At 43.4% G+C, this 20,686-nt stretch overlaps 1 protein-coding gene across 2 annotated transcripts in view; it reads left to right on the top strand.

The window, feature by feature from the left end:
- The window catches only part of ptch1 (patched 1), a 51,897-nt gene extending 32,846 nt beyond the window's left edge, over positions 1–19,051 (top strand). For both annotated transcript variants that reach the window (XM_051422578.1, XM_051422576.1), the window contains exons 15-24: positions 175–484; positions 1,831–1,973; positions 6,372–6,555; positions 8,456–8,736; positions 10,691–10,828; positions 11,009–11,151; positions 14,957–15,056; positions 15,169–15,525; positions 15,638–16,190; positions 16,305–19,051. In XM_051422578.1, coding sequence (XP_051278538.1) covers positions 175–484; positions 1,831–1,973; positions 6,372–6,555; positions 8,456–8,736; positions 10,691–10,828; positions 11,009–11,151; positions 14,957–15,056; positions 15,169–15,525; positions 15,638–16,189 — 2,208 coding nt within the window. In that variant the 3' untranslated portion in view covers position 16,190; positions 16,305–19,051. The remainder of the gene's footprint in view (positions 1–174; positions 485–1,830; positions 1,974–6,371; positions 6,556–8,455; positions 8,737–10,690; positions 10,829–11,008; positions 11,152–14,956; positions 15,057–15,168; positions 15,526–15,637; positions 16,191–16,304) is intronic.
- Positions 19,052–20,686: the final 1,635 nt, after the last annotated feature.

Raw genomic sequence — 20,686 nt, 5'->3', positions numbered from 1 at the left:
TATTGTATAAATGCACCTTAGATTATGATTAGTTTACACATTCTATCCATATTTTTGCTCTTCACCCATTCAGAATATGCAACATGGTTTAAGCAGTTTTTAGTGCAAGCTGAAGGGTCCTGCTGTCACTCTGTACAGTGAATTGATTGATGAAACCCCATCTTCTGTTTCCAGGTGGTTGTGATTGTGCTGTTCCTGTGCCTGCTGGGAGTCAGTTTATATGGCACCACCCAAGTGAGGGATGGCCTGGAGTTGACGGACATCGTGCCCAGAGAGACCAGCGAGTACGACTTCATCGGTGCCCAGTTCAAGTTCTTCTCCTTCTACAACATGTATGTGGTGACGCAGCGGGCCGATTATGCCCAGAAGCAGCCTTTGCTGCACCAGCTCCACCAGAGGTTCCACACTGTTCGCTACGTGCTGAAGGAGGACAACGGACAGCTGCCCCGCATGTGGCTTCACTACTTGAGGGACTGGCTGCAAGGTAATTTTAAGCTTGATATATAATTACAACCTCAACCAGACTCAAAGTGTATTGTATCTTGACAATAAAGCGGGTCAGATGTACCAATATGATTCAGAGTCGATGTTAGATCACTTACATTTTACCCTAATATTGATGTCACAGATGATTTTGTGATTAATATCTAATTTAACATCACTATTCAAGATAGTTTAGGCATGGGAATAATTTACCTTCTCATGAAACAGTTTTGAGATCATAATTTACATCTGTGTTTTGACATGAATCTGCAGGAAACAAGATGTTGGGCAGGAGTTCAGAAGTAGGTGGGACTGTAGAATGTACACTGACTCAGTAGCCTGATTAAAATCACTTGTGTCTTCCATAAGTAGGGTTGATGGAGGAGGACGAAGTGGGAGGCCATATTTTTATACTTGGCCTCAGGCAATATACTGCATGTTAGAACCTTTGGCAGTAGAGCAAACTAACACTCAGATACTCTCCTTCAACTTTTATTAGCGATGATCCTGATAGTTTTTGTAATTTTTATTCAAATTTATTACTTGAGAATCTTAAATATTTGGCATATAACATATAACTGTGCCATATCTTTAATTTTATGGGACATTAAATACATTTTGTATGATAGCAGGATTCACTTTGGGATGGTTTGCTGGTTGTATACCCAGCACTGACAGCTCCTAAGAATTGTGAAGTGCCACTAAAGAATATTATCTTCAACATGTCAACCCAGTCCCGGAATGGGTTCATTTTCAGCGAGGAAGCTCACTCGCTCACTTGCCCCTAACGATAAAAAACATTTTGAGAGTCTGTGTGTTAGCCGGCTGGGAACCACACAGAGAGTGTGTGGGTGAGAGAGAGAGAACTGTGTCTGATATTGCTCTCTGCAATGGTGGGACAAATTGGAGCCAGACAGGCCAAGGAACGAGACCCAAAACAACATCTCCCACAGACGGACCACAGCATGGGCCTTTGGGGGAGAGCCGAGAGGAGGGGAGTGATACACATATGGATTAAAGAGTAGTATAGAAAAGGAGACACATGTTACTGATATATTCCCTAATGATCGCTTTGAATCAAAAGCAGCAGATTTTAGGCTTTTGAAGTCTTGTTGGTGGTTGAGAATGGAACCAAGTTATCATATTAAATCAATCAGGCTTATTATAGGGTTAGGGTTAGGTTGCAGTGTTGTGTTATGCTGTCTTGTACTGTGCTGGGTTGTTTTGTGTTGTGCTTTCTTGTTAACTGTGCTCTATAAGTGTGTTGCAGAGGAAGAACTAAGACAACAGGGCATGTAACCTTTTCAAACATCCACATCTAACCAGTGTTGTTGTGGTTTCCTGCAGGTCTCCAGCAGGCGTTTGACAAGGACTGGGAGTCTGGCCGCATCACCCTCAACAGCTATAAGAATGGCTCTGATGATGGTGTCCTGGCGTACAAACTTTTGGTGCAGACAGGACGCAGGGACAAGCCCATCAATTTTAACCAGGTGTGTTCAGCATTTCGGCCTATGTCAGGTATTCCCAAGATTTAAAGCAATTCAAAGTTAAGAAAAGAGGACCTGTACGTAGGCTGTATTTGAAGTCAGGCTCTAATCTGAGGACAGACTTGAGAGATACTAACACCAGCGCTGAAGCTCTTGTGACCCGTTGTGTGTGTGCATGTACATCTGGGTGTGTTTTTTTTATGTGTGATGGAAGCTGGAAGAGCCACACCCAGCTTAAAAACTGTCTCGCTCTATCCATCTTTTTCTCTTTCTCTCTGTGTCTGTCTTCATCTCCTTTCTATGATGACTTTACCGAGCCCAGGAATTTAAAGCTCTCACTGGGGCTGCAGCCTGTCTCTGAAAAACCTATTAACTCTTCATTTAAACCATTTGTCCCACTTAGTGGTAGTTCTGTGAGTGTGTGTGTGTCTGTGTGTGATGTGCATGCATGCAGAGCCATGACAATGAGATGTCTCCCCATAACATCAAGCCTTTCAGTTTGCCTGCATTTAAACATCTGGGTCCTGTGAAAGTAATGTGACAGTTACTTAAAGGCACTGAGTTGTCTGGAGAAAGCTTAAAAGGGCTTTAAGTCAAAGTAGTGTATTATGCAATATATTACAGCAAACTTTTCGGTTACATATACAAAAAAAATCCTCAAAAGGGATTACTTGTGTTTATTTGCTCACTGTGTCTTGGAAGTCAGTGCATACATGACTTTTTGGGAAGAAATGTGCCCTGATTTCATCACTAGCGCTGTGCAGAACCACAAGAAGTCCATGAAAAATTGTGCTTCAGAAGGTTCTGGAAGAAGGAAAATAAAAGCGAGTATACAGAGTTAGTTATCGTAATCATCTGACAAACTCCAGTTCAGCTGTTGAAGTGAGCCCTGTCTTTATTGTAGAACTGAGGGGTGTTTGACATCTAACAATGACACAAGTCAAACTAGAGAGCAGCTACAGTCTCAGAAGGAGGTCCAGAAAGGAACTAAGTGGAAGATCAAATCAGGTCTATTCTCTGTCAGCGGAAGGACACCAACCAGCTGATAATGAGAAAGACTGGGGGAGAAGCAGGAGGAAATGAGGGGAAAGATAGTGTTCAGAGAGCTGAGGAAACTTTAACAGGGCATTGCACACTGTTTTTAGTTTAGTACCACCTCCAAAAAACAACATACATGGATGCATGGCTGCATTCTTTGGCAGGAAACAGTGAAAACAGAAGATAAGGCACTGGAGAAATATAAAAACAAGATTCTTGGCCAGGATTTCTGCAAACCTCAAACACAAAACAAGCCATGTCCTTTTCAACACTGAGATCATTTTCTTCAAAGATAATTAACTTTGACATATAGCTCCACTGTGTCTTGTGTTTATTTATATTTATAATTTGAGTGTTCAAGTTGTGCATGTCTACATGGAAGCTTTTTCCCACCTTTACCCTTGGCTATTTGTTTTTGCCTGTTCCTCTTGCCCATTGAGCTCCACTGCAGCAACATACTATTCTTCCCATGCCTTCGACTAGCTAGCAGGAAGCAAAGGCAGGCCTGGTGTGCGGCCCTGTGACATCACTTCCTGTGCCTGTGAGGGAAGTGTATTTGCCGTGAGGCGTGGGGGCCGCCAGCAGAGCTGCCTGGGCTTCCCGTGACAGCTTGAAGACATACAGTTGTTGCGTATCCCGCTGTTAAATTCAATCCAGATCCTCTGGAATCCGTCTCTCTCTCTCTCTCTCTCTCTCTCTCTCTCTCTCTCTCTCTCTCTCTCTCTCTCTCTCTCTCTCTCTCTCTCACACACACTCTCTCTAACTCCCCTTCAGCAACTCCTGCTCGCTCTCTCCATCTTTTCCTCCCTCCCTTTCCCTCCCTCCCCCTCCCTCCATGCTCTTCTGATGTGTCCTCTTTCAATGAGGGGAGCTGAAACACGTGGTTTCTTTGAGGCAGCTCTGTGTGTGTGTGTGTGTGTGTGTGTGTGTGTGTGTGTGTGTATTTGTATGTTTTGAGTGTGTGTTCCTCTTTTGTCTGTTGTGTGTGCCCCTTACAGCAGTAGCTGTTTTTTGGGCCTCAAAATGAGGACCAGATCTTTTCCAACCCTTGCAAATTGCAAAGCTAGATGTTTTATTTTGATATGCCACTCCATGGATCTGTGCAGAGGTGTTCTGCCTTTGATCTGTCGCTGCTAACATTTCTGTCTTGTGCTGGGCGACCATTCGTTCCTTATGGTCTTGACTGGGAGTCATATGGAAACTGGTTGTCTGTGTGTATAAGTGTGTGTGTGTGTGTATGCCTATGTGTGTGGTTTGAAGGTAAAAAGATAAAGCACTGGAGGAGGTGGCATGGAGAGAATGAGGAGGTGGAAAGTTTAAAGTGCTATGGAAGACCATGCTAACGCTATCAAGAGCACTTTTTTTCTCAGGGCCGGCTTGGTCTGTGGCGCCGGGCATTCTGGGTACCCGTAGGGGTCAGGAGAAGCAAGTGTGAGCAACATTTGTACAGATGTTGTGTTATTTTTATAGCTCTACTCCATTTGCTGGGTGGCATTTCCTTCAGTGTTAACAACCAGGTTAACTGCACACAGACGCGCTCAGGGACTCCAGCCAATTTTTTTATTGTTACGCTAACTCAAGCAATTTTTTCTCTCCCCACCCCCCCATCACAAAAAGCCCCACTCCTTTCGTCATCCACCTAACCCCATGAGTCCAGCTTCACCCCTAAAACCTCTCCCTGCCTCTATGAAGGAGGGATTTATGGTTCCTAGAAGGGAGAGTGGCAGAGCGGTGTGCTGTAATGGTTTTACGTCTCAGGAGGTTGCAATGTTAGGCCATTCCATATAAGACAGCCATTCCTGTCTACCTACTGACCACAGCCGTCACAGCAAATGACATCGACTGAAACAAAGCTTGGGAACGATCTGCAACCAGACAGAAATACTCAGCATGGGTTTGGCCTTATTAATAGTGGGTAGATGTCAGGAGTTTAACTACAGGCTAACACATTTTTATTATTTATCATCCAGAGCAGGTACAGTGTAAGGGAATCCAAGCCAAGCAATATTGATTCATGTAGTAAATAAAGTTTTGACAAAGTACCTTGGTATCAGTAATGTTCTGATATTTTTGCCATAACTGTTTTTGGGTTTATGAGCATAAACAAGAGTCTACAGTGTAACATGTTCACCGTTTTATTTTAGTGTCTTAGCATGCTAACATTTAGCAATAAATGCAGCTGAAGCTGATAAGAACTGGGTTTGCAGGTATTTGGTCATCAAACGAGGTATTGGCCAAATTAGAATTTTAACCTGATAATGGTGAAAGATGAAAAGTAGAAAGGAACAATAATTACAGTTCATCTTTAGGGGGACATTCATGTCTGCACCAAATTTCATGACAATAATAAATTTCACTCAAAACCAAAAATGGGTTAATGGGTTACCCTAACCCTAACCAATAGTTATTATATATAATAGATATATTCAGTATGGACCAAACTGGTGGACCGGCCTACTGACATACCAACCAACCAACATTGCCATCCATAGAGCTGTGCTGCTAGCACAGGAAAACAATATCCTAATAATGTTGCCAGTGATTAATTTTACGCAGTAAAAAAAGGGCAGGCAATCACAATACAGCCTTAAAGCCATCCAGTGATCAAAATGCCAGATCAATGTTTGCCTCATTCTACAAATACCAATACATTGGTACATTTCCCACTGTTGGAATTAAGAGGACTTGGCAGCACCTGGCATCTTAAGCAGCTGCTTCTTGACAGAAAAGTGCTGCAAGGCTTCCTTCATAAATTTATTCAGAGTGGTCAGGACGTTGGGCCTGAGGTTGGCCAGCCAATATCTACTGTATGTAAAGGGAGAAGCTGATTCAACATTTTCCATGTTTTAATGTGGCATGATAATTCTGGGAAGCTGTGATGAGAAGTACGGGAATTTTCAGAAAGGCAACCAGTGTTTGACTTGTTGATTTTTCTTTGGTTGGAAAGAGAGAGGGGCTAATATTTGACTCTTATTTTGAAAGCTGCTCCGTTCTCTTGCACTCATGCATGTGTATAAATAAGCCTTTCTGTGGTCAGCTCACCTGTAGAATGTTTTGGTCAGACATGTCCTATTTCCACAATACCTTTTTGTGTCCAATGTATACTTAGCAACCACAATATGATTTCCTATGCTCCACCAATTTTTTTTCTTTCACCTTAATTGCACTTTTTTCCATTTGCTACATATTCCATTTTCAAATTTGAAAATTTGGCTATAAATGTTAAGGACATAATTTAAGTATTTGTCTGAAAGTCTTGTTGTCTTGTTGTTCTTGAAAGAAAATAGAAGTGGACAGAACTAAATTGTTTATGTTTGTTATTGTGGCACCATCATTAATTCACCTTGTTTCTGGGTTTTGTAGCTGACCCGTCAGAGACTTGTGGATGCAGACGGCATCATCAACCCCGGGGCTTTCTACATCTACCTAACCGCCTGGGTCAGCAATGATCCTGTGGCATACGCTGCCTCGCAGGCCAACATTCGCCCACACCCTCCTGAGTGGCTCCACGACCGCACCGACTCCATGCCCGAGACACGCCTCAGCAGTAAGTCGGCACGCTCCCAAAATTTGCTAGAATTTTAAAAAACGGATGCCTTATAGGGTAATGTTTTTAATGGTTGTAAAGTTTTGCTTTGATGCAAGGAAGGAAATTTCAATAATAATGTAATTTGTTGCGACAAATGAAGGTAATTTAAAATATAGATGTTCAGACCTGCTACATGGTACAAATGAACAAATTGTATTTACTAAATGCTTACTAAAATAATCAGCCAAACGTTTGTAGGGCTCATTGGTCTCAGCTGCAACTTTTTTTTAGGTTCCAGGCGGCTGCTACATGTGAGCTGTGTTTACCTCTTGTGGTTTGAATTATTGCTCCTTGTTTGCCTCTTAGCTTTAAGTGAGGTAGTAGACTTTACTGTACCACTGTGGTGTGTGTGCGTTTGTGTATGTGTGAGCTCAGGTTGCAAGGCTGAGGACCAAGACACGGCTCACTGTGGTTCTTCTAATGGTGCCTGTGGTGAATGCTATAATCCTGGCTACCATGGGGCCCTTGCATTACAGACGCGCGCGCACACACACACACACACACACACACACACACACACACACACACACACACACACACACACACACACACACATACATTATTAAAACTCAGTGACCCCAAACACTACACACACCCTGTTCTCATTTCCCTACCACACACACAGACTGTAACTCACATAAAAAGTACAGTCATGTTGTTGTTTGATTCTTGACTGTGATTTGGTACAAGTCAGGAAGTGCTCCATGGGGGAGGGAAATGATTGGATAACAAGGAGAAACTGGGTTTGGGTGGGAAGCACAATTGGATAACAAGCAGGAAGTCCTTTACAGGGGGGAATATGATTGGATAAGCAGCGTGAAGTGCTTGGCTGTGTGGGAGCCCCCCGAAGCAGATCTGTGTTGGCCGAAAGCCAACTGGTGTCCTAATGGAAATTTATAGTTGAGATTATAATGGGCCAAACCATGTTAGCAAGTGCTCCTGTCTGACCCTGCAAGCACTATAGAATATATACACACTCACACCAACACCAGACAGTCCAATGCATGTATTTTTATAAGGAAAACAATAGGCAGATAGATAGATATGAAGTTACAGACTGAATCGTTCTGCCATATGCAGCAATGTGTTGTTAATTACAATCTGAATGACTGCACTGTTTTTTCAGCACCAAATATGACTTCATAGCTGAGTGACAAGCAGGTATGCGTGTTTATGCATCTATATTATGCTTTATGTGGCAGTGCTAACTTTAGGGTGTGGTAATGGCGGTGATTCTGACATTGTAATTACCGTGAATCAACGTTAGCTCTGACACTCTGCTGTGTCTGGAACTGATAGGCCCTCATTAGCCAGGCTGGGCCACAGACAGGCTTGGTTTGAGTCAATGGAGCTCTGTTTCACACTGCTCCGCCCACTCCAACCACACACACACACACACACACACACACACACACACACACACACACACACACACACACACACACACACACACACAGATGTAGCTCCTCTTGGAACAAGGTTGGATTAGGGAGGAAAAGTCTTGATATTGGTGGTTTGGCTGAAGAGACTAAAATTATTTCTGCAGATTCACTGAATGATCAGGACCTAATGCTGGTTAATCAAAATAGACAAATATCATCTGCAGATGTCATTGTTGCCATTGTTGATTTATCTGATTACTTCCTTAATGTTCCTCAGTAGTTTGTTTCTCTGAATTGAAATTTCATCATCTTGCAAGGCTGTGTTGCTTCCAAGCCCCCAAAGTGCAAAATCATCGTCAATTGCTACATGGGGTCTCATAAAAATGATGTGGTGATTACAGCTAAATAAAGATCAAGTTCTGGCTTTTTTTTTACTTCTAACAAATTAACCTTCCTGTCATTGTCTCTCCATTCAGTCCCGGCAGCTGAGCCCATCGAATACGCACAGTTCCCCTTCTACCTCAACGGGCTCAGGGAGACACCGCAGTTTGTGGAGGCCATCGAGAGCGTGCGGGCTATCTGCAGCAACTACAGCCGACAAGGCATACCCTCCTACCCCAATGGCTACCCTTTCCTGTTCTGGGAACAATATGTTAGTCTGCGCCACTGGCTCCTGCTGTCCATCAGTGTTGTGCTTGCCTGCACCTTTCTGGTCTGTGCCCTCTTCCTGCTCAACCCTTGGACCGCCGGCATCATAGTGAGTGGTGGAGAAAACGAACAGACAATAGATGCAATACTATACATACATGGTTGATAATGGCCAGGGAAGCAGACATAAACTACAGCAGATGTTCTGTCAGATGATTGTTGAGAAAGATATACATGTGACCGCTCATTCTTTGTTACCTACTTTTTATAAGCGTAATATTCCTTTCTGGTTTGATAGGTTAATGGATTATGTTACAAACAGGTCCACTCCTTAACACAGAGAGGCAAAAAGCCCAACTTTCAGTTCTTAAAAAAAAAAATCTCTTTTCCTGCTCTCCTCCCTTTATTTCCTGGTTTTTATGTGTGGTCCAGAAGGCATCTCAGAAAGGAGAGAGTTGGAAAGGATAAGGGGCTGCTGTGTGTTATTGTAGCCCCAGTCACCAGTGTTTATCTTGTGCTGTTTTGTTAGGGCCAGTCTGTTTAGTCTAGTCCAACACTCCCAGACACCAATGCTGAAATAAATGGGGAGAGGACACAAAGTTGCTCAGGCAACTTGCTCCCACTCTAAACCTATAAAAAGTTTGATTTTATTTCCATCCTCCACACTCCTGTTTTCCCCCTCCTCTCGCAAGGGCAGTTTCCAAGGATACGTGCAAACATGCATTCACATACACAGCAAAGTGCACAGACACACTTTTTTCACACTTTTTTTTTATCACACACGCAGATATGTATATACTTGCACACATACAATATGAACGTGTAAACACGCAGGTACATAATTCATACAGAAACACATACACAGAGCGCTCTGGTTTTCCTCTCCTGTGGGTTGTATTTTACGACAGGCAGTGGCCAGGCCACCCGAGCCCTTAAACAGGGGAGGAGGGGACCTCATGTTCATCCGTCAGGCTTTACTAGGAAGATCAAAAGACAAGTTATGGAGAGGCGTCAAGTTTAACCATTTGCTCTGTCCAGAACCAGACCACCGCCAGCCCTACAACGTCAAACCCTCAACCTTAAGCCCTTTCAAACCCTCTCAGCTATTTCCCCTGAAATCCATCTTAACCACATTGACAGGGGGCTGTTTTAAACCTTGTGTCTTGTGTTTAAATTTATACAGATGTTTCTAATCGACTGCTGTTCACACTTGGCATCACAATAGGTCTCGAAAGCATATAGAGCAATCGCTCTTGATCTGGTTTTGCTTCCTGTCCATGTTCTCGATAAACATTTTGTTTTATCTGTCAGACAACCGTGACTTAAAAGGAAAAATATACTGGTACATACTTTAAAGTTTTGCCTGTCAAGTGGTAAGTTTTCAAAGATCTTAAATTAGTTCAGTCCAGTTGAAAGTTTAATTCCCTGAAAGTCGGGAGCCAATGTTTTCTCTGTATATCTGTCCACTTGTGATCAGATCACCCAAGATGCACTTGAGTATAAAGTATAAAGCCAGGCACACACATGCACCACACATAATTACCCCCTCGTGGACACACGTGCACATACTCTGTGCTTGCTCATTTTATATAGGCACCCACACACATACACATACACACAAGCTCCCTCCCCTGCCCACCTCAGCCCTGTTCAAAGGATTTGGGCCCCATGTAACCTGACACCTGTCAGCTGATAATGGCATTTACTCCTAGCTCCTGTCCCGCTCTGCACCGAAGCCTCCAAACACACACCAACACATATTGCACACACATGTATAGTTACTACTCAACACATCTATGAGATAGAGATACCCTCATGTATTATTGCCTCTATCTGTCTTGTGTACATTAAAAGTCAAGGTCAAACTGTAAATTTTCTCATAAAATACTTAAAGATTAGTAAAGATTAGTTTATACAGATCAACTTTGGTTAAGAAATGTGGGTATTTATCCTTAAAAAACTGAACTGAGACTATGAGACAGTTAACTGGTTAACGTATTTCTGTCCTGTCTTGTGTTTGAAATGTATACCTTTCTAACAGAAGCTCCTCCTTTCTCTTTAAGGTGTTGGTGCTTTCTCTCATGACTGTGGAGCTGTTTGGCTTCATGGGGCTAATGGGAATCAAGCTGAGTGCTGTTCCTGTGGTCATTCTCATCGCCTCTGTGGGCATTGGAGTGGAGTTCACTGTCCATGTAGCCTTGGTAGGCATATACACACTGGAACAAAATAAATAAAAACAAAACGATCAGTTTCAGTTTCAGTTTCACAACAATCACTTTCTGATGTTGCTGTGCCATAATAATTCTCTAATGTTAATTGCAATATGGTTTTGGAATCTCATTGAGAAATAGACATAAGTGTGTTTTTTGTGTGTGTTTTAGGCGTTCCTTACAGCCATAGGGGATCGTCACAAGCGGGCAGCGCTGGCCTTGGAGCACATGTTTGCTCCGGTACTCGATGGAGCCTTTTCTACCTTATTAGGTGTCCTAATGCTCGCTGGGTCTGAGTTCGACTTCATCGTCAGGTGAGTCAAAAAAACAAACAAATATCCATTCATTTAACTGAATATATAAGCACACAGGACTGCACATTCAAAAAGGTTATCGTATGTATGGGGTCTATGTGGCGTCAGTAGACCATTGAGACCATGCCTCAACCTGTATGTCACACAGGAATCTACCTGAGACACCAATCATGCATGAAGGCTCTTTGCTTTCCTCCTGTATTCCCTCCCTCCATCTCTTTTTTCATCTTCCACCCACGTCTCCCTTTCATAGTCCATCTCTGTAAACCTCATCCCTTTTCCAGCTACTAGTGACATACCTGATTTTGGTTGTTTTTTTCACGATTTCTGTGGGCTTGCTGTCCAAGAAATGTCATAAACAAGCCCTGTATCTTTCTCCACCCTCCTCTCTCCCCTTTTGTCTTTTCTTTCATCCTCCTCTTCTCCCCCTTAGTGTCTCTCATGCCTGACATTTTAGGGGAAACCAGGGGAAGGATGGAGAGTTGAAGGTCAGGAGAACAAGGAGGAGGAGGGCTAAGAGGGAATAGATGGAGAAGCAGAGGGAAAGAGAGAGAGAGAGAGAGAGAGAGAGAGAGAAACAGGAAAGTCTTCTGGCTTTTGTATTCTCCTTCAGCTAGTTTAACTGCCCTCACTAGACATTTATAAGCATGGGAAGGAGTAACAGGGTGGGGGGCAAGAGGGGAGTTGTGGAAAGACAGGAGAAGTGGAAATTAAAACTGACACACTGTGGGGGCTCTGCGTCGGTGGCTCCTTTTGTGTGTGCACACTCTTACAAGCATCAGACATTAATGTAGCGACCAGCCACCATACAAGGGAGGAAAATTAATGATTCTGTACATTCTCTGGGCTGGAGTATTATGAGAAGTTTTCAGTGAGCTCAGTGAATAACTTAAAGTAGCCGAGGTAGCTGTATAATTTGGTTGACCTACTCCTTGACGAAAAGGGAGCACTGAAGCCCATGTGATCTGCAAGCACACAACCTCTGTCATGTGCACAGGCCTGCGCTCATGCGTGCACACACGCACACACACACACCAACCTGCTCCCTGACCTTGTAATCATGGGGGTCAGTGAGGGCGTGCCTGCCAGTGAGAGCACACATAGATACACACTCAGAGAAACACATACAAACAGAGTAGACACACATACACACAAACACAGGGAGGCCTATAGACCTTCTCTCTTCACCTCCAGTGGTGTGCTCTGGTTCCTGGCTCAGTCCCGGGCCTCCATTTAAAGGTTCTGCTGTTGTCTGAGCAAACAAAGCTGCAGCCCAAGACGGTGCAATAACAACAGGCCCGGCTCGTATTTTTCTGCTTGCGCCGAAAGAAATGTTTCCCTGACTTTCCCCGTCAGCCCTGTGAATGTTTTCACTCTAAACAGCCCAATGGGGCATTCAGCCTGGTATGTGGGCTGCACGCGTGCATGTGTACATGTGTGCGCATATATGTGGTTCCAAAGGTGACGTGGTGTTTACCCCTCCTGGTGTGTATGGAAATGCATAACTGTAGCGATGACAGTTATTTCAGTTCCACTTGCAGAAACAGCTCTGATAATCTAATAAAAGTAGATCAAGGATGGCTGGGTGGGCTTTAAATACTGTATAGTGGGTGTGTGTGTGTGTGTGTGTGTGTGCACGCAACATCAGATCATAGGTAGTTGCTTCTATTTACTTCCAAGGGCTCCAAGTTGGAAATTGAATTTGGCATGTTCTCAAATGCTGTTGAACATGGACTTTTTGCCAGTGTTCAGTGCCACTGGAGGACTGTCTGTCAGTGCCAGAAGGTGTAGTGAGATGTTGCGAAAAATAAACCCCAGTGGTGAAATCTGAAATCCTTTCCAACTAACCACATTAATAAAAACACTCGTCTGTTATCTGCCAGTCATGTTAAAGAAACTGTGCTGATCAGGTGCTTTCTGTCACTGTTCTTTAATGGCTTTTATGTAAAAGTACAGAAGTAATAAATCAATCTAATACATAGCAATAGTCCTTCCCTGTTTACCTGAAAGTTGCAAAAGCAGAGATACCTAAGACTATTTAGCATTACCATACGAACACTGATATATTATTGTGCATTCACAGACCTGATACAGATAATGTATCCTGGAATTGATTCATGTTGTGACAGTCGGCCCGTGTCCTATGTACTGCCATCTCAACATTGCCACTCACAGCATGCAGTCCTGTCATTAGGGTCACATTGCTGTAACTGCAACAACACTGACCAACATCACACCTCTATCTGGGCTCATCGTTGCGGGTTGCACATTAGAAATATTACACCAAGTTACTTCATCCATCTCCGGGCTAGATCTGGCTCTGCTCTGATTGTTTTTCGGACTTTGCCTAGTGTGGAGCAGTAGACGTGTGTCTTCACACCAGTACTCCAAAATTGTCGTGAGGGCATTATGCATATTTAGTAAATTTCCATCCTGTTTCACAGTCAGTGTACCAGTATTGTGAAAGTGAGGCCACCCATGCTTGGCAGACAAGAACCAGTTCTCCTCACTTGTGTTTCCTCTGTACAATGCCTGCCTTCCTGCACAAACACATACTGATATAAACGCACACACACAGATTAGTTATGAATATGCGTTTAGTTTGAGGCCCACACACACACACACACACAGAGAGAGCATAGTCAAGAGTCAGGCGAAGGGGTTTGTGGTTCATCAATGTGTCCTTGATAACCTGAGAGCTTCCACTGGAGAACCAAGTGTGGAGGAAAGCCTTCCCTAATGAAGGGAGATGGATTGGTGAGAGAGACAAAGAGAGAGAGAGGGATTTAGAGTGGAGATTGGGGGGTCTTACCTGATACATTGGAGATTTAATTAGATGGAGGGGATTGTGGAGTGGCCGGGAATTTCACAGGGGCTTAGCTGGAAAGAAGGGAGAGAGAAGCGAGGCAAAGAAGAGAGAGAAAGAAATAAAAGCGAGGGAGAGAGACCAGGGAGGGGTGGTGCTCTGAGGGTCTCCTTCTCTTCTTCCTAGACTAAATTGTTTAAATTCTATACCCTTCACTTCATTTGTTTGCCTCTCCCTCTCTCTTTTTTAGAGCCAGAGAGGAGAGAGAGGCCCCTGTCCTCTTGTGCCCCCCCCAATGTTCCCCTCACTCGCCTCTCCTCCCCCCTTTTTACCCTCCCTTACCCCTTCCCCCCTCCCTTCACATTCCTCACTGCTTTGTTTTCTCCATGTTTGCTTATACACCACACACCCAAGAGAGAGTACCCTCGTCCCCAATACCCCCCCCCCCCACACACACACACACACACACACACACACACACACACACCCCCATCCCCATCACCCCCACCACAACCACCACTTCTTTTTTTTCTTTCCTCCCGTGCCTTTGAATTAACCAGCTCTGGCTAATCATGCTACCCCTTTTCTTTTCTCTCTGTGGCATCTTTAAGACTAACCCTCTTTGGCAGGACTTAGAAACACACAAGGTACATTTCTGTTTTGCTCTTCAAAACCACAGTGCATGCCTGCCTGTCTGTGGGGGGTTTATATATATGTGTGTGTGTTTGGTGAGTGGCTGGGTGTCTTTGTGGAAGTATTATTTCGGGCATGTGTAATGGTTGATCTTGCACGTCTCCCCATGTCTAAACCTCTGTGGTTTGCACAGGTATTTTCTTTGTTTTTTTCGCCTGCTCTGTTCCTCTTCTTGTCTGTCTCTGTTGTTTTAATCATGACATTTTCTTGTCCTTCATCCTGCAAGCACACACACAGTTGCGTGTAGTTAACTGATTCATGAAATTAAAGTTTATTCCCTATGTGTGTGCCTGTGGTGTGTTGCAGGTATTTCTTCGCAGTGTTGGCCATCCTTACAGTTCTTGGAGTACTCAATGGATTGGTCCTTCTTCCAGTATTACTGTCATACTTTGGGCCGTATCCAGAGGTAAGATCCCTCAAAAATACAACTGCAAGAAAATGAAAAAGTGTGAATTTTGTTTTTCTTTAGTTTGTGATAGAAAACTTGCCTCCTCACCTTTTCTCCTCTCATCTCTCAGGTGTCTCCTGTCGATGGTCGTAGCCGGTTACCCACCCCGTCCCCAGAAGCCCCTCCTCACGTGGTCCACTTCTCAGTCCGTCCTCACCACCCCACTGCAGCCACCACCACCTCTGGTGCAGCTTCAGACTCATCGGACTCGGAGTACAGCTCTAACACCACAGTGTCTGGTATCAGCCAGGAGCTACAGAACTACAACCTGCCCTCACACAGAGGACAAACTCGAGCAGAGGAGCAGCAGTACCACCTCCAGACCACCAGGGGCAGAGCAGCCAGGACAGAGGAGGAAAGGAGAGCAGGATCAGGGCATAGGCGCTCCGCCAGGCAGCCTGACCCTCCCGCTTATACCATGTCTTCGGTAAGAAAATGTACCCCCCTTTGTGTTGCATGTGAGATTCTCTAATTGGAGATTATCTAATTTCTCATTTACAGATTTAAAAAAATACATATCTTATTGTCGTGTTCTACAGTCTGTCTCCTCTCAGGGTTGTGATTCTGGGCCCCAGCCCAGGGCTACTCAGCGTAACAGCAGCAGGGACCCCAAGACCCAGCTGCACTGGCAGGTCCCGCCCCCAGCCCGCCCGCGCATGGACGCTTTTGAAACTGCTACTGAGGCTGGGGGCCATTATGGCTCACACAGCCATAGAGAACACTCAGCAGGCCATAGGGCCCGCTCTTCCCACAACCCACAGCCTAATCACCACCTCCCGCACCACCACCACCCCAACCCCACCCCGTATTGCCAACCCATCACCACAGTAACAGCGTCAGCTTCCGTCACTGTCGCCGTTCACCCAGCCCCCTTGTCCAACCAGAGCTCCCCCGCTTCTTCTTACCCAGGATACACTGCAACGGACAGTTACTGCCCATCAGGGCCGGAGGAGCCCGGGCCTGCCTTCCAGGACCCACATGTGCCACTGGACACCCACACTGGGGCCAGAGGGGTCAAGGTGGAATCCATGGAGCTTCAAGATTTGGAGTTTGAGGCAGCTGAGAACAACAGTGGCAGACGGGCAAGCTGAGGTTAGCTTCCACCTACTTCTGTAGATCCATACGTATTACAATTGTCCTTTTAGAAATGTATTATATACTTTTCATCATAAAGTACTGACAAAACAATCTCCTTCTTGTGTCCAGTTGTGGAGAACAGAAGTACAACGGCCAAAGATGGACTCCTCTGTATTACTAAGCAGCTGACCCGGCCTGGTGCAGCCCAGCTCAGCATAGCCCAGCCCGGCTCACCCCCGGCCCTAAGCAGCGAGAAACTCGCCAGTGTTGCCGTCATGGTGCTCATTCTTACTGTAACCCAGTGGACTATTGTCTTAGATATTTCTATCTATATTTAAAAGATGTATACATATGTAAATATGAACAAAAAGTAGCTATAATTTTTGGAGCTGTACAACTCCTCATGTTAACAGACTGGGGCTGCCATTTTATGGTGTGTGTGTGTGTGTGTGTGTGTGTGTGTGTGTGTGTGTGTGTGTGTGTGTGTGTGTGTGTGTGTGTGTGTGTGTGTGTGTGTGTGTGTGTGTGTGTGTGTGTGTGTGTAAAAATGTGTGCATGTGTATGAGAGAGAGAGATAGATCTCTGATTACTGTTCATTCATCTGTGGATCTGTGCCATTAGGAAGCTTCATCTAAACAAAATACCTGTCAGCATTCACTGTTGCTGCTCAAAATATTTTTTTAAATAATATACATTTATAACTCTATGCAAATGTCTCTTTAAACAAAAGAAGTGATCTGTCTACATATATGTGTGGGTGTGTATGAACTTGTAGTAGTTGTGTAGGGCTGTATGATGTGACACAGCCCCATTATTCTCTGGCTTAAACATCAGATACATCCTCAGAACAGACTAACATTTACACTCATGTAAACATGAGGGAAATTGTTAGAATTATCAAACAGGGCTATGGTATATATGTGTGTGTGCGCGTTGTGTGTGTGTGTTTATTATTGTATAAAGGTACGCATGTTAAACTATTAATTTTTTATCACAAACCTGTGGTAGTTATGAAACAATTACTGTTTAACTTGACACGCTATGCGTGCTATTTAAGACGAGCAGATATGAAGAAATTTTAAAAGCAGTTTTGTTGTTTTGAATTGTTTTGTTCTTTTAGTTATTGCCTCTGCATTGGAACCTGTTTCTGCTCTCAGCTTTGTATCACTGTCTGTTAGGCTGCTCTCTGGTCGTATTTTACTGTAAGAGGTTATGTATTGTTTAACCCAAGCAGGCTCAAAACAGGTTCTTATACTGACATATGAGCAGTAAACCCACCTCAGAAACTCACTCTGCCATTACAGGGACATTCACATTACTGATTCTGGAACAGGGTCAACACGGGGCACTATTTCTATACCCTAAGTGGCTGTGTCTAGTGGATAAGCTAAAGCTCAGACTATATACTGTACAACCCGATTCAACATGGCACTTGACTGCATTTAAACTTAATTCACAGGAATATCTTGCCTCAAGTATCTCTTTATTTCTGTCCAACCAATAAGCTAGTCCACGCAGCCTGCTTAGGGCTAAGCCCTATATGGCCTGACAATGTGCTCTATGTGTGTCTCAATGTATATGTGTGTACAAACATTTATGTGTGTGTGGTAGTCCATCCTCTTACATCCGTCTCAGCTCTCTTTTAGTGACAGTAAAGACAACTGGCCCCAATTTGGCCTCACCGTCCCCACTGACCTCAGCTAATAAAAACCACAACATAACGCCATGACACTAATTGGACACCCCCCCTCAACTGCCAAATGGCACAACCTCAGGGGTCAGAGTTTACACTGCCAACCCCTTTCTCTACCAACAATGGCCAGTTTATATCTGCATGTGTGTCTATGTCAGCCTGCATACCTGTAACCCCCCCCCCAATTCCACATCCAGGCCCCTTTGACCCCATCATTCACCCCCTCCACACCCCAGTTTGCCTTCACGTTTTACACTCTCACTTCCTGTTGAACACGTGTAGCTCTCCTAGAAGACTTTGGAGTTCTCTTCCTTTTGTCCACCATGTTATGTCAGCTGCTTGCATGAAATAGGTTGTTCTGTTTGTTTTTCATTTTGTTTTCTCCCAATGTCACATTGGCAGTAGCGGAGAGAATCATAGCTGGCAACTATTTTATTCATTTTAAATGTTTTTTCGTTTGTTTTTGTTTTCAACGTTCAATTGCGATATTTATATTTTTGTAATATAAAATATGTTGTTATTTTTCTTTCATTATTGTCGTGATGCCAGTGGATAACAAATGCAGGGATTTTTATGTCTATTGAAAAAAAACACTATTACAGTTTAATGTTTTTACATTAATGTTTGATCTGTATAAAGTGCTTACTAATGTTAAATAGGAAAAAAGAGTATATAACATTTTACACTACAGGTCTCATCATAGCTCTTAGAGGATTTTAAAAGGAAAAAAAAATCAGTGGTTCTTCCAGACTACCATTTTGGTCTCGGTTGGCGTGGATGTATGCTGTTTTCAGTTACAAAGATAAATGTATGCCATATAATTTATTTATATGAAAATTTATTTTTGTAGTGTACATAGTAGTTGTCAAGGTATTTGACAGAAGTATATTTTTAAAGAGTTTATATGTAATGATATACCATAACAGAAAACCTTAAGGTGCACACTTTCACTGCTAACTGTCTTGTGAGACAACATCGACACCTCCCCTTCAGTATTATTTTCCAATCGTTGGAGAGAGACAGCTGTTTCTATGGGTTTGTCAAAGGCTAGCCATGAAAGTAGAAAATTGTACTAGCTCTCTAAATATTAATGTTCAAACACTGATAGAATTCTAACAAATAAAAATATTATAACTTATTTGTCTCTTTGTTCATAACTTTAATAAATGGAAACTTAAAAAGATGGCTTTGGTCTGACTGTGACTTAATGGTTTCAAAGGGGTTTTGTTTCACATTTTAGGAAATAAACTTATTCTTGCAGAGAGTTATTCTTGCTGTCTAGCAGAGAAGCTTTATACACTCTCGTGTGTGCATGGTAAATATGAAGCTACAGCCTGCAGCTAGTTAGCTTAGCACAAAGACTAGAAACAATGGAAACACCTGGCTGTGTTTAAAGTAAAAAAAAAAAATCTGCCTTCCAGCACCTCTAAAGCTTACTTGTTAACATGTAATGTCTTGTTTGTTTAATCCGTGTAATAAATTTGAACAGTGTGTTGTAGTTACAGGGTGATCTGCTAGACTATTTCTTGGCCAGGTGCACTTAATTGTTAAATTACACTTTACACTGTTTTTTTTTAGATTAAGCAAGTGAGATACAAGGTTCTAATTAGTGAGCTTTTAGGTGCAGGTAGGCAGGTTATTTTGCCTTTGGTCGGAGCCAGAGTCTCTTTCCCCCTTGTTTCCGGACTTTGTGCTAAGCAAAGCTAACCGGTTTCATTTTTACCTTCCTATCTTTTCATGTAACTCGCAACAAAAGTGACAAATAACTGACTATTCCTTTAATTTCTGATTTGGAATTCCACATACTATGTCATACACACCTTCTGTAACTCTCTTTAATGAATAGTCTTGAATGAAAAAAACATTTTTATACAGTTTTAGTGAGGCAGGCATTACAAACATCACCTCAAAATATTTCTGGTATTCCCTATTAAGCAGAGCTACAGGTAAACATGACCTCTCCCCTCCCACCTCCCTTCCCTCCCTTCCCCTGTCCTGCAGTGTAAAACTCTGACATCTGGTCTGGAGCCCTGCAGCCCTCCCCAACAGCCCACCCAGCTCCGCCCCTGCACCCCCCACCTCCACTCCCTGTTTGGTATGATTTTGATTGACAGCTTTATAGACTGCAAGGAAATTGGTTGTAGTTACAATACAGCTGGCCTGTTCGGAGTAATGAAAAAGGGCATGTGGCCTTGAGCTTATTGCACTGATGGTGAGAGAGAGTTCCTTGTCAACTGCATGGGTGGCAGCTATTTATTCTCATACTCAAGGGCTGTAAGAGAAAGTTTTAAACTCGCCACCATGCACGAAACATGCAACTATAGCAAAATACAATTAAACCTTATTTAACATATTCTGCAATGTAGCCAAACACTATGATTTGCAAATACCCAGCTGTGTCCTTTCTGTTGTTCCTAACTACAAATAGAATTGTGTTTTCTAAAGTCACGATCTCAACCTGAATTTCAAGGAGGCTGAGGAACTCACTGACCCTGAATCAGTGGTTAGAGGCAGGCAGTAGGCATGTCATTATCTTTTAAAGCCAATAAAGGCACACTACTCTGCTGCATGCTGTCCAACCAGTGCAAAGACTAAGGCTGACATCTTACAAATGACAGGGTGTGTTTGGAAAGCTGGGTGGCAGGGTGTTGTCTGTCATGTTTTCAACTTTTCTGACTGGACTTGACATTTTTAGTCTGTTGCTCGAAGAGAACACAGAGCAAAGGGTAGACTGATGCAGGTGACAAAGCTGAAAGTCCTTTCCCATGAATAGTGGGGTATTTTATTTTTTGGCCTATGTATGACCTGTGAACAAGTT

This window comes from Dicentrarchus labrax, unplaced genomic scaffold (assembly GCF_905237075.1).
Source record: "Dicentrarchus labrax unplaced genomic scaffold, dlabrax2021, whole genome shotgun sequence".
NCBI classification, from domain to species: Eukaryota; Metazoa; Chordata; class Actinopteri; family Moronidae; genus Dicentrarchus; species Dicentrarchus labrax.
Note: the sequence above shows the minus strand (reverse complement) of the source record. Positions and strands in the feature narration are given on the sequence as shown.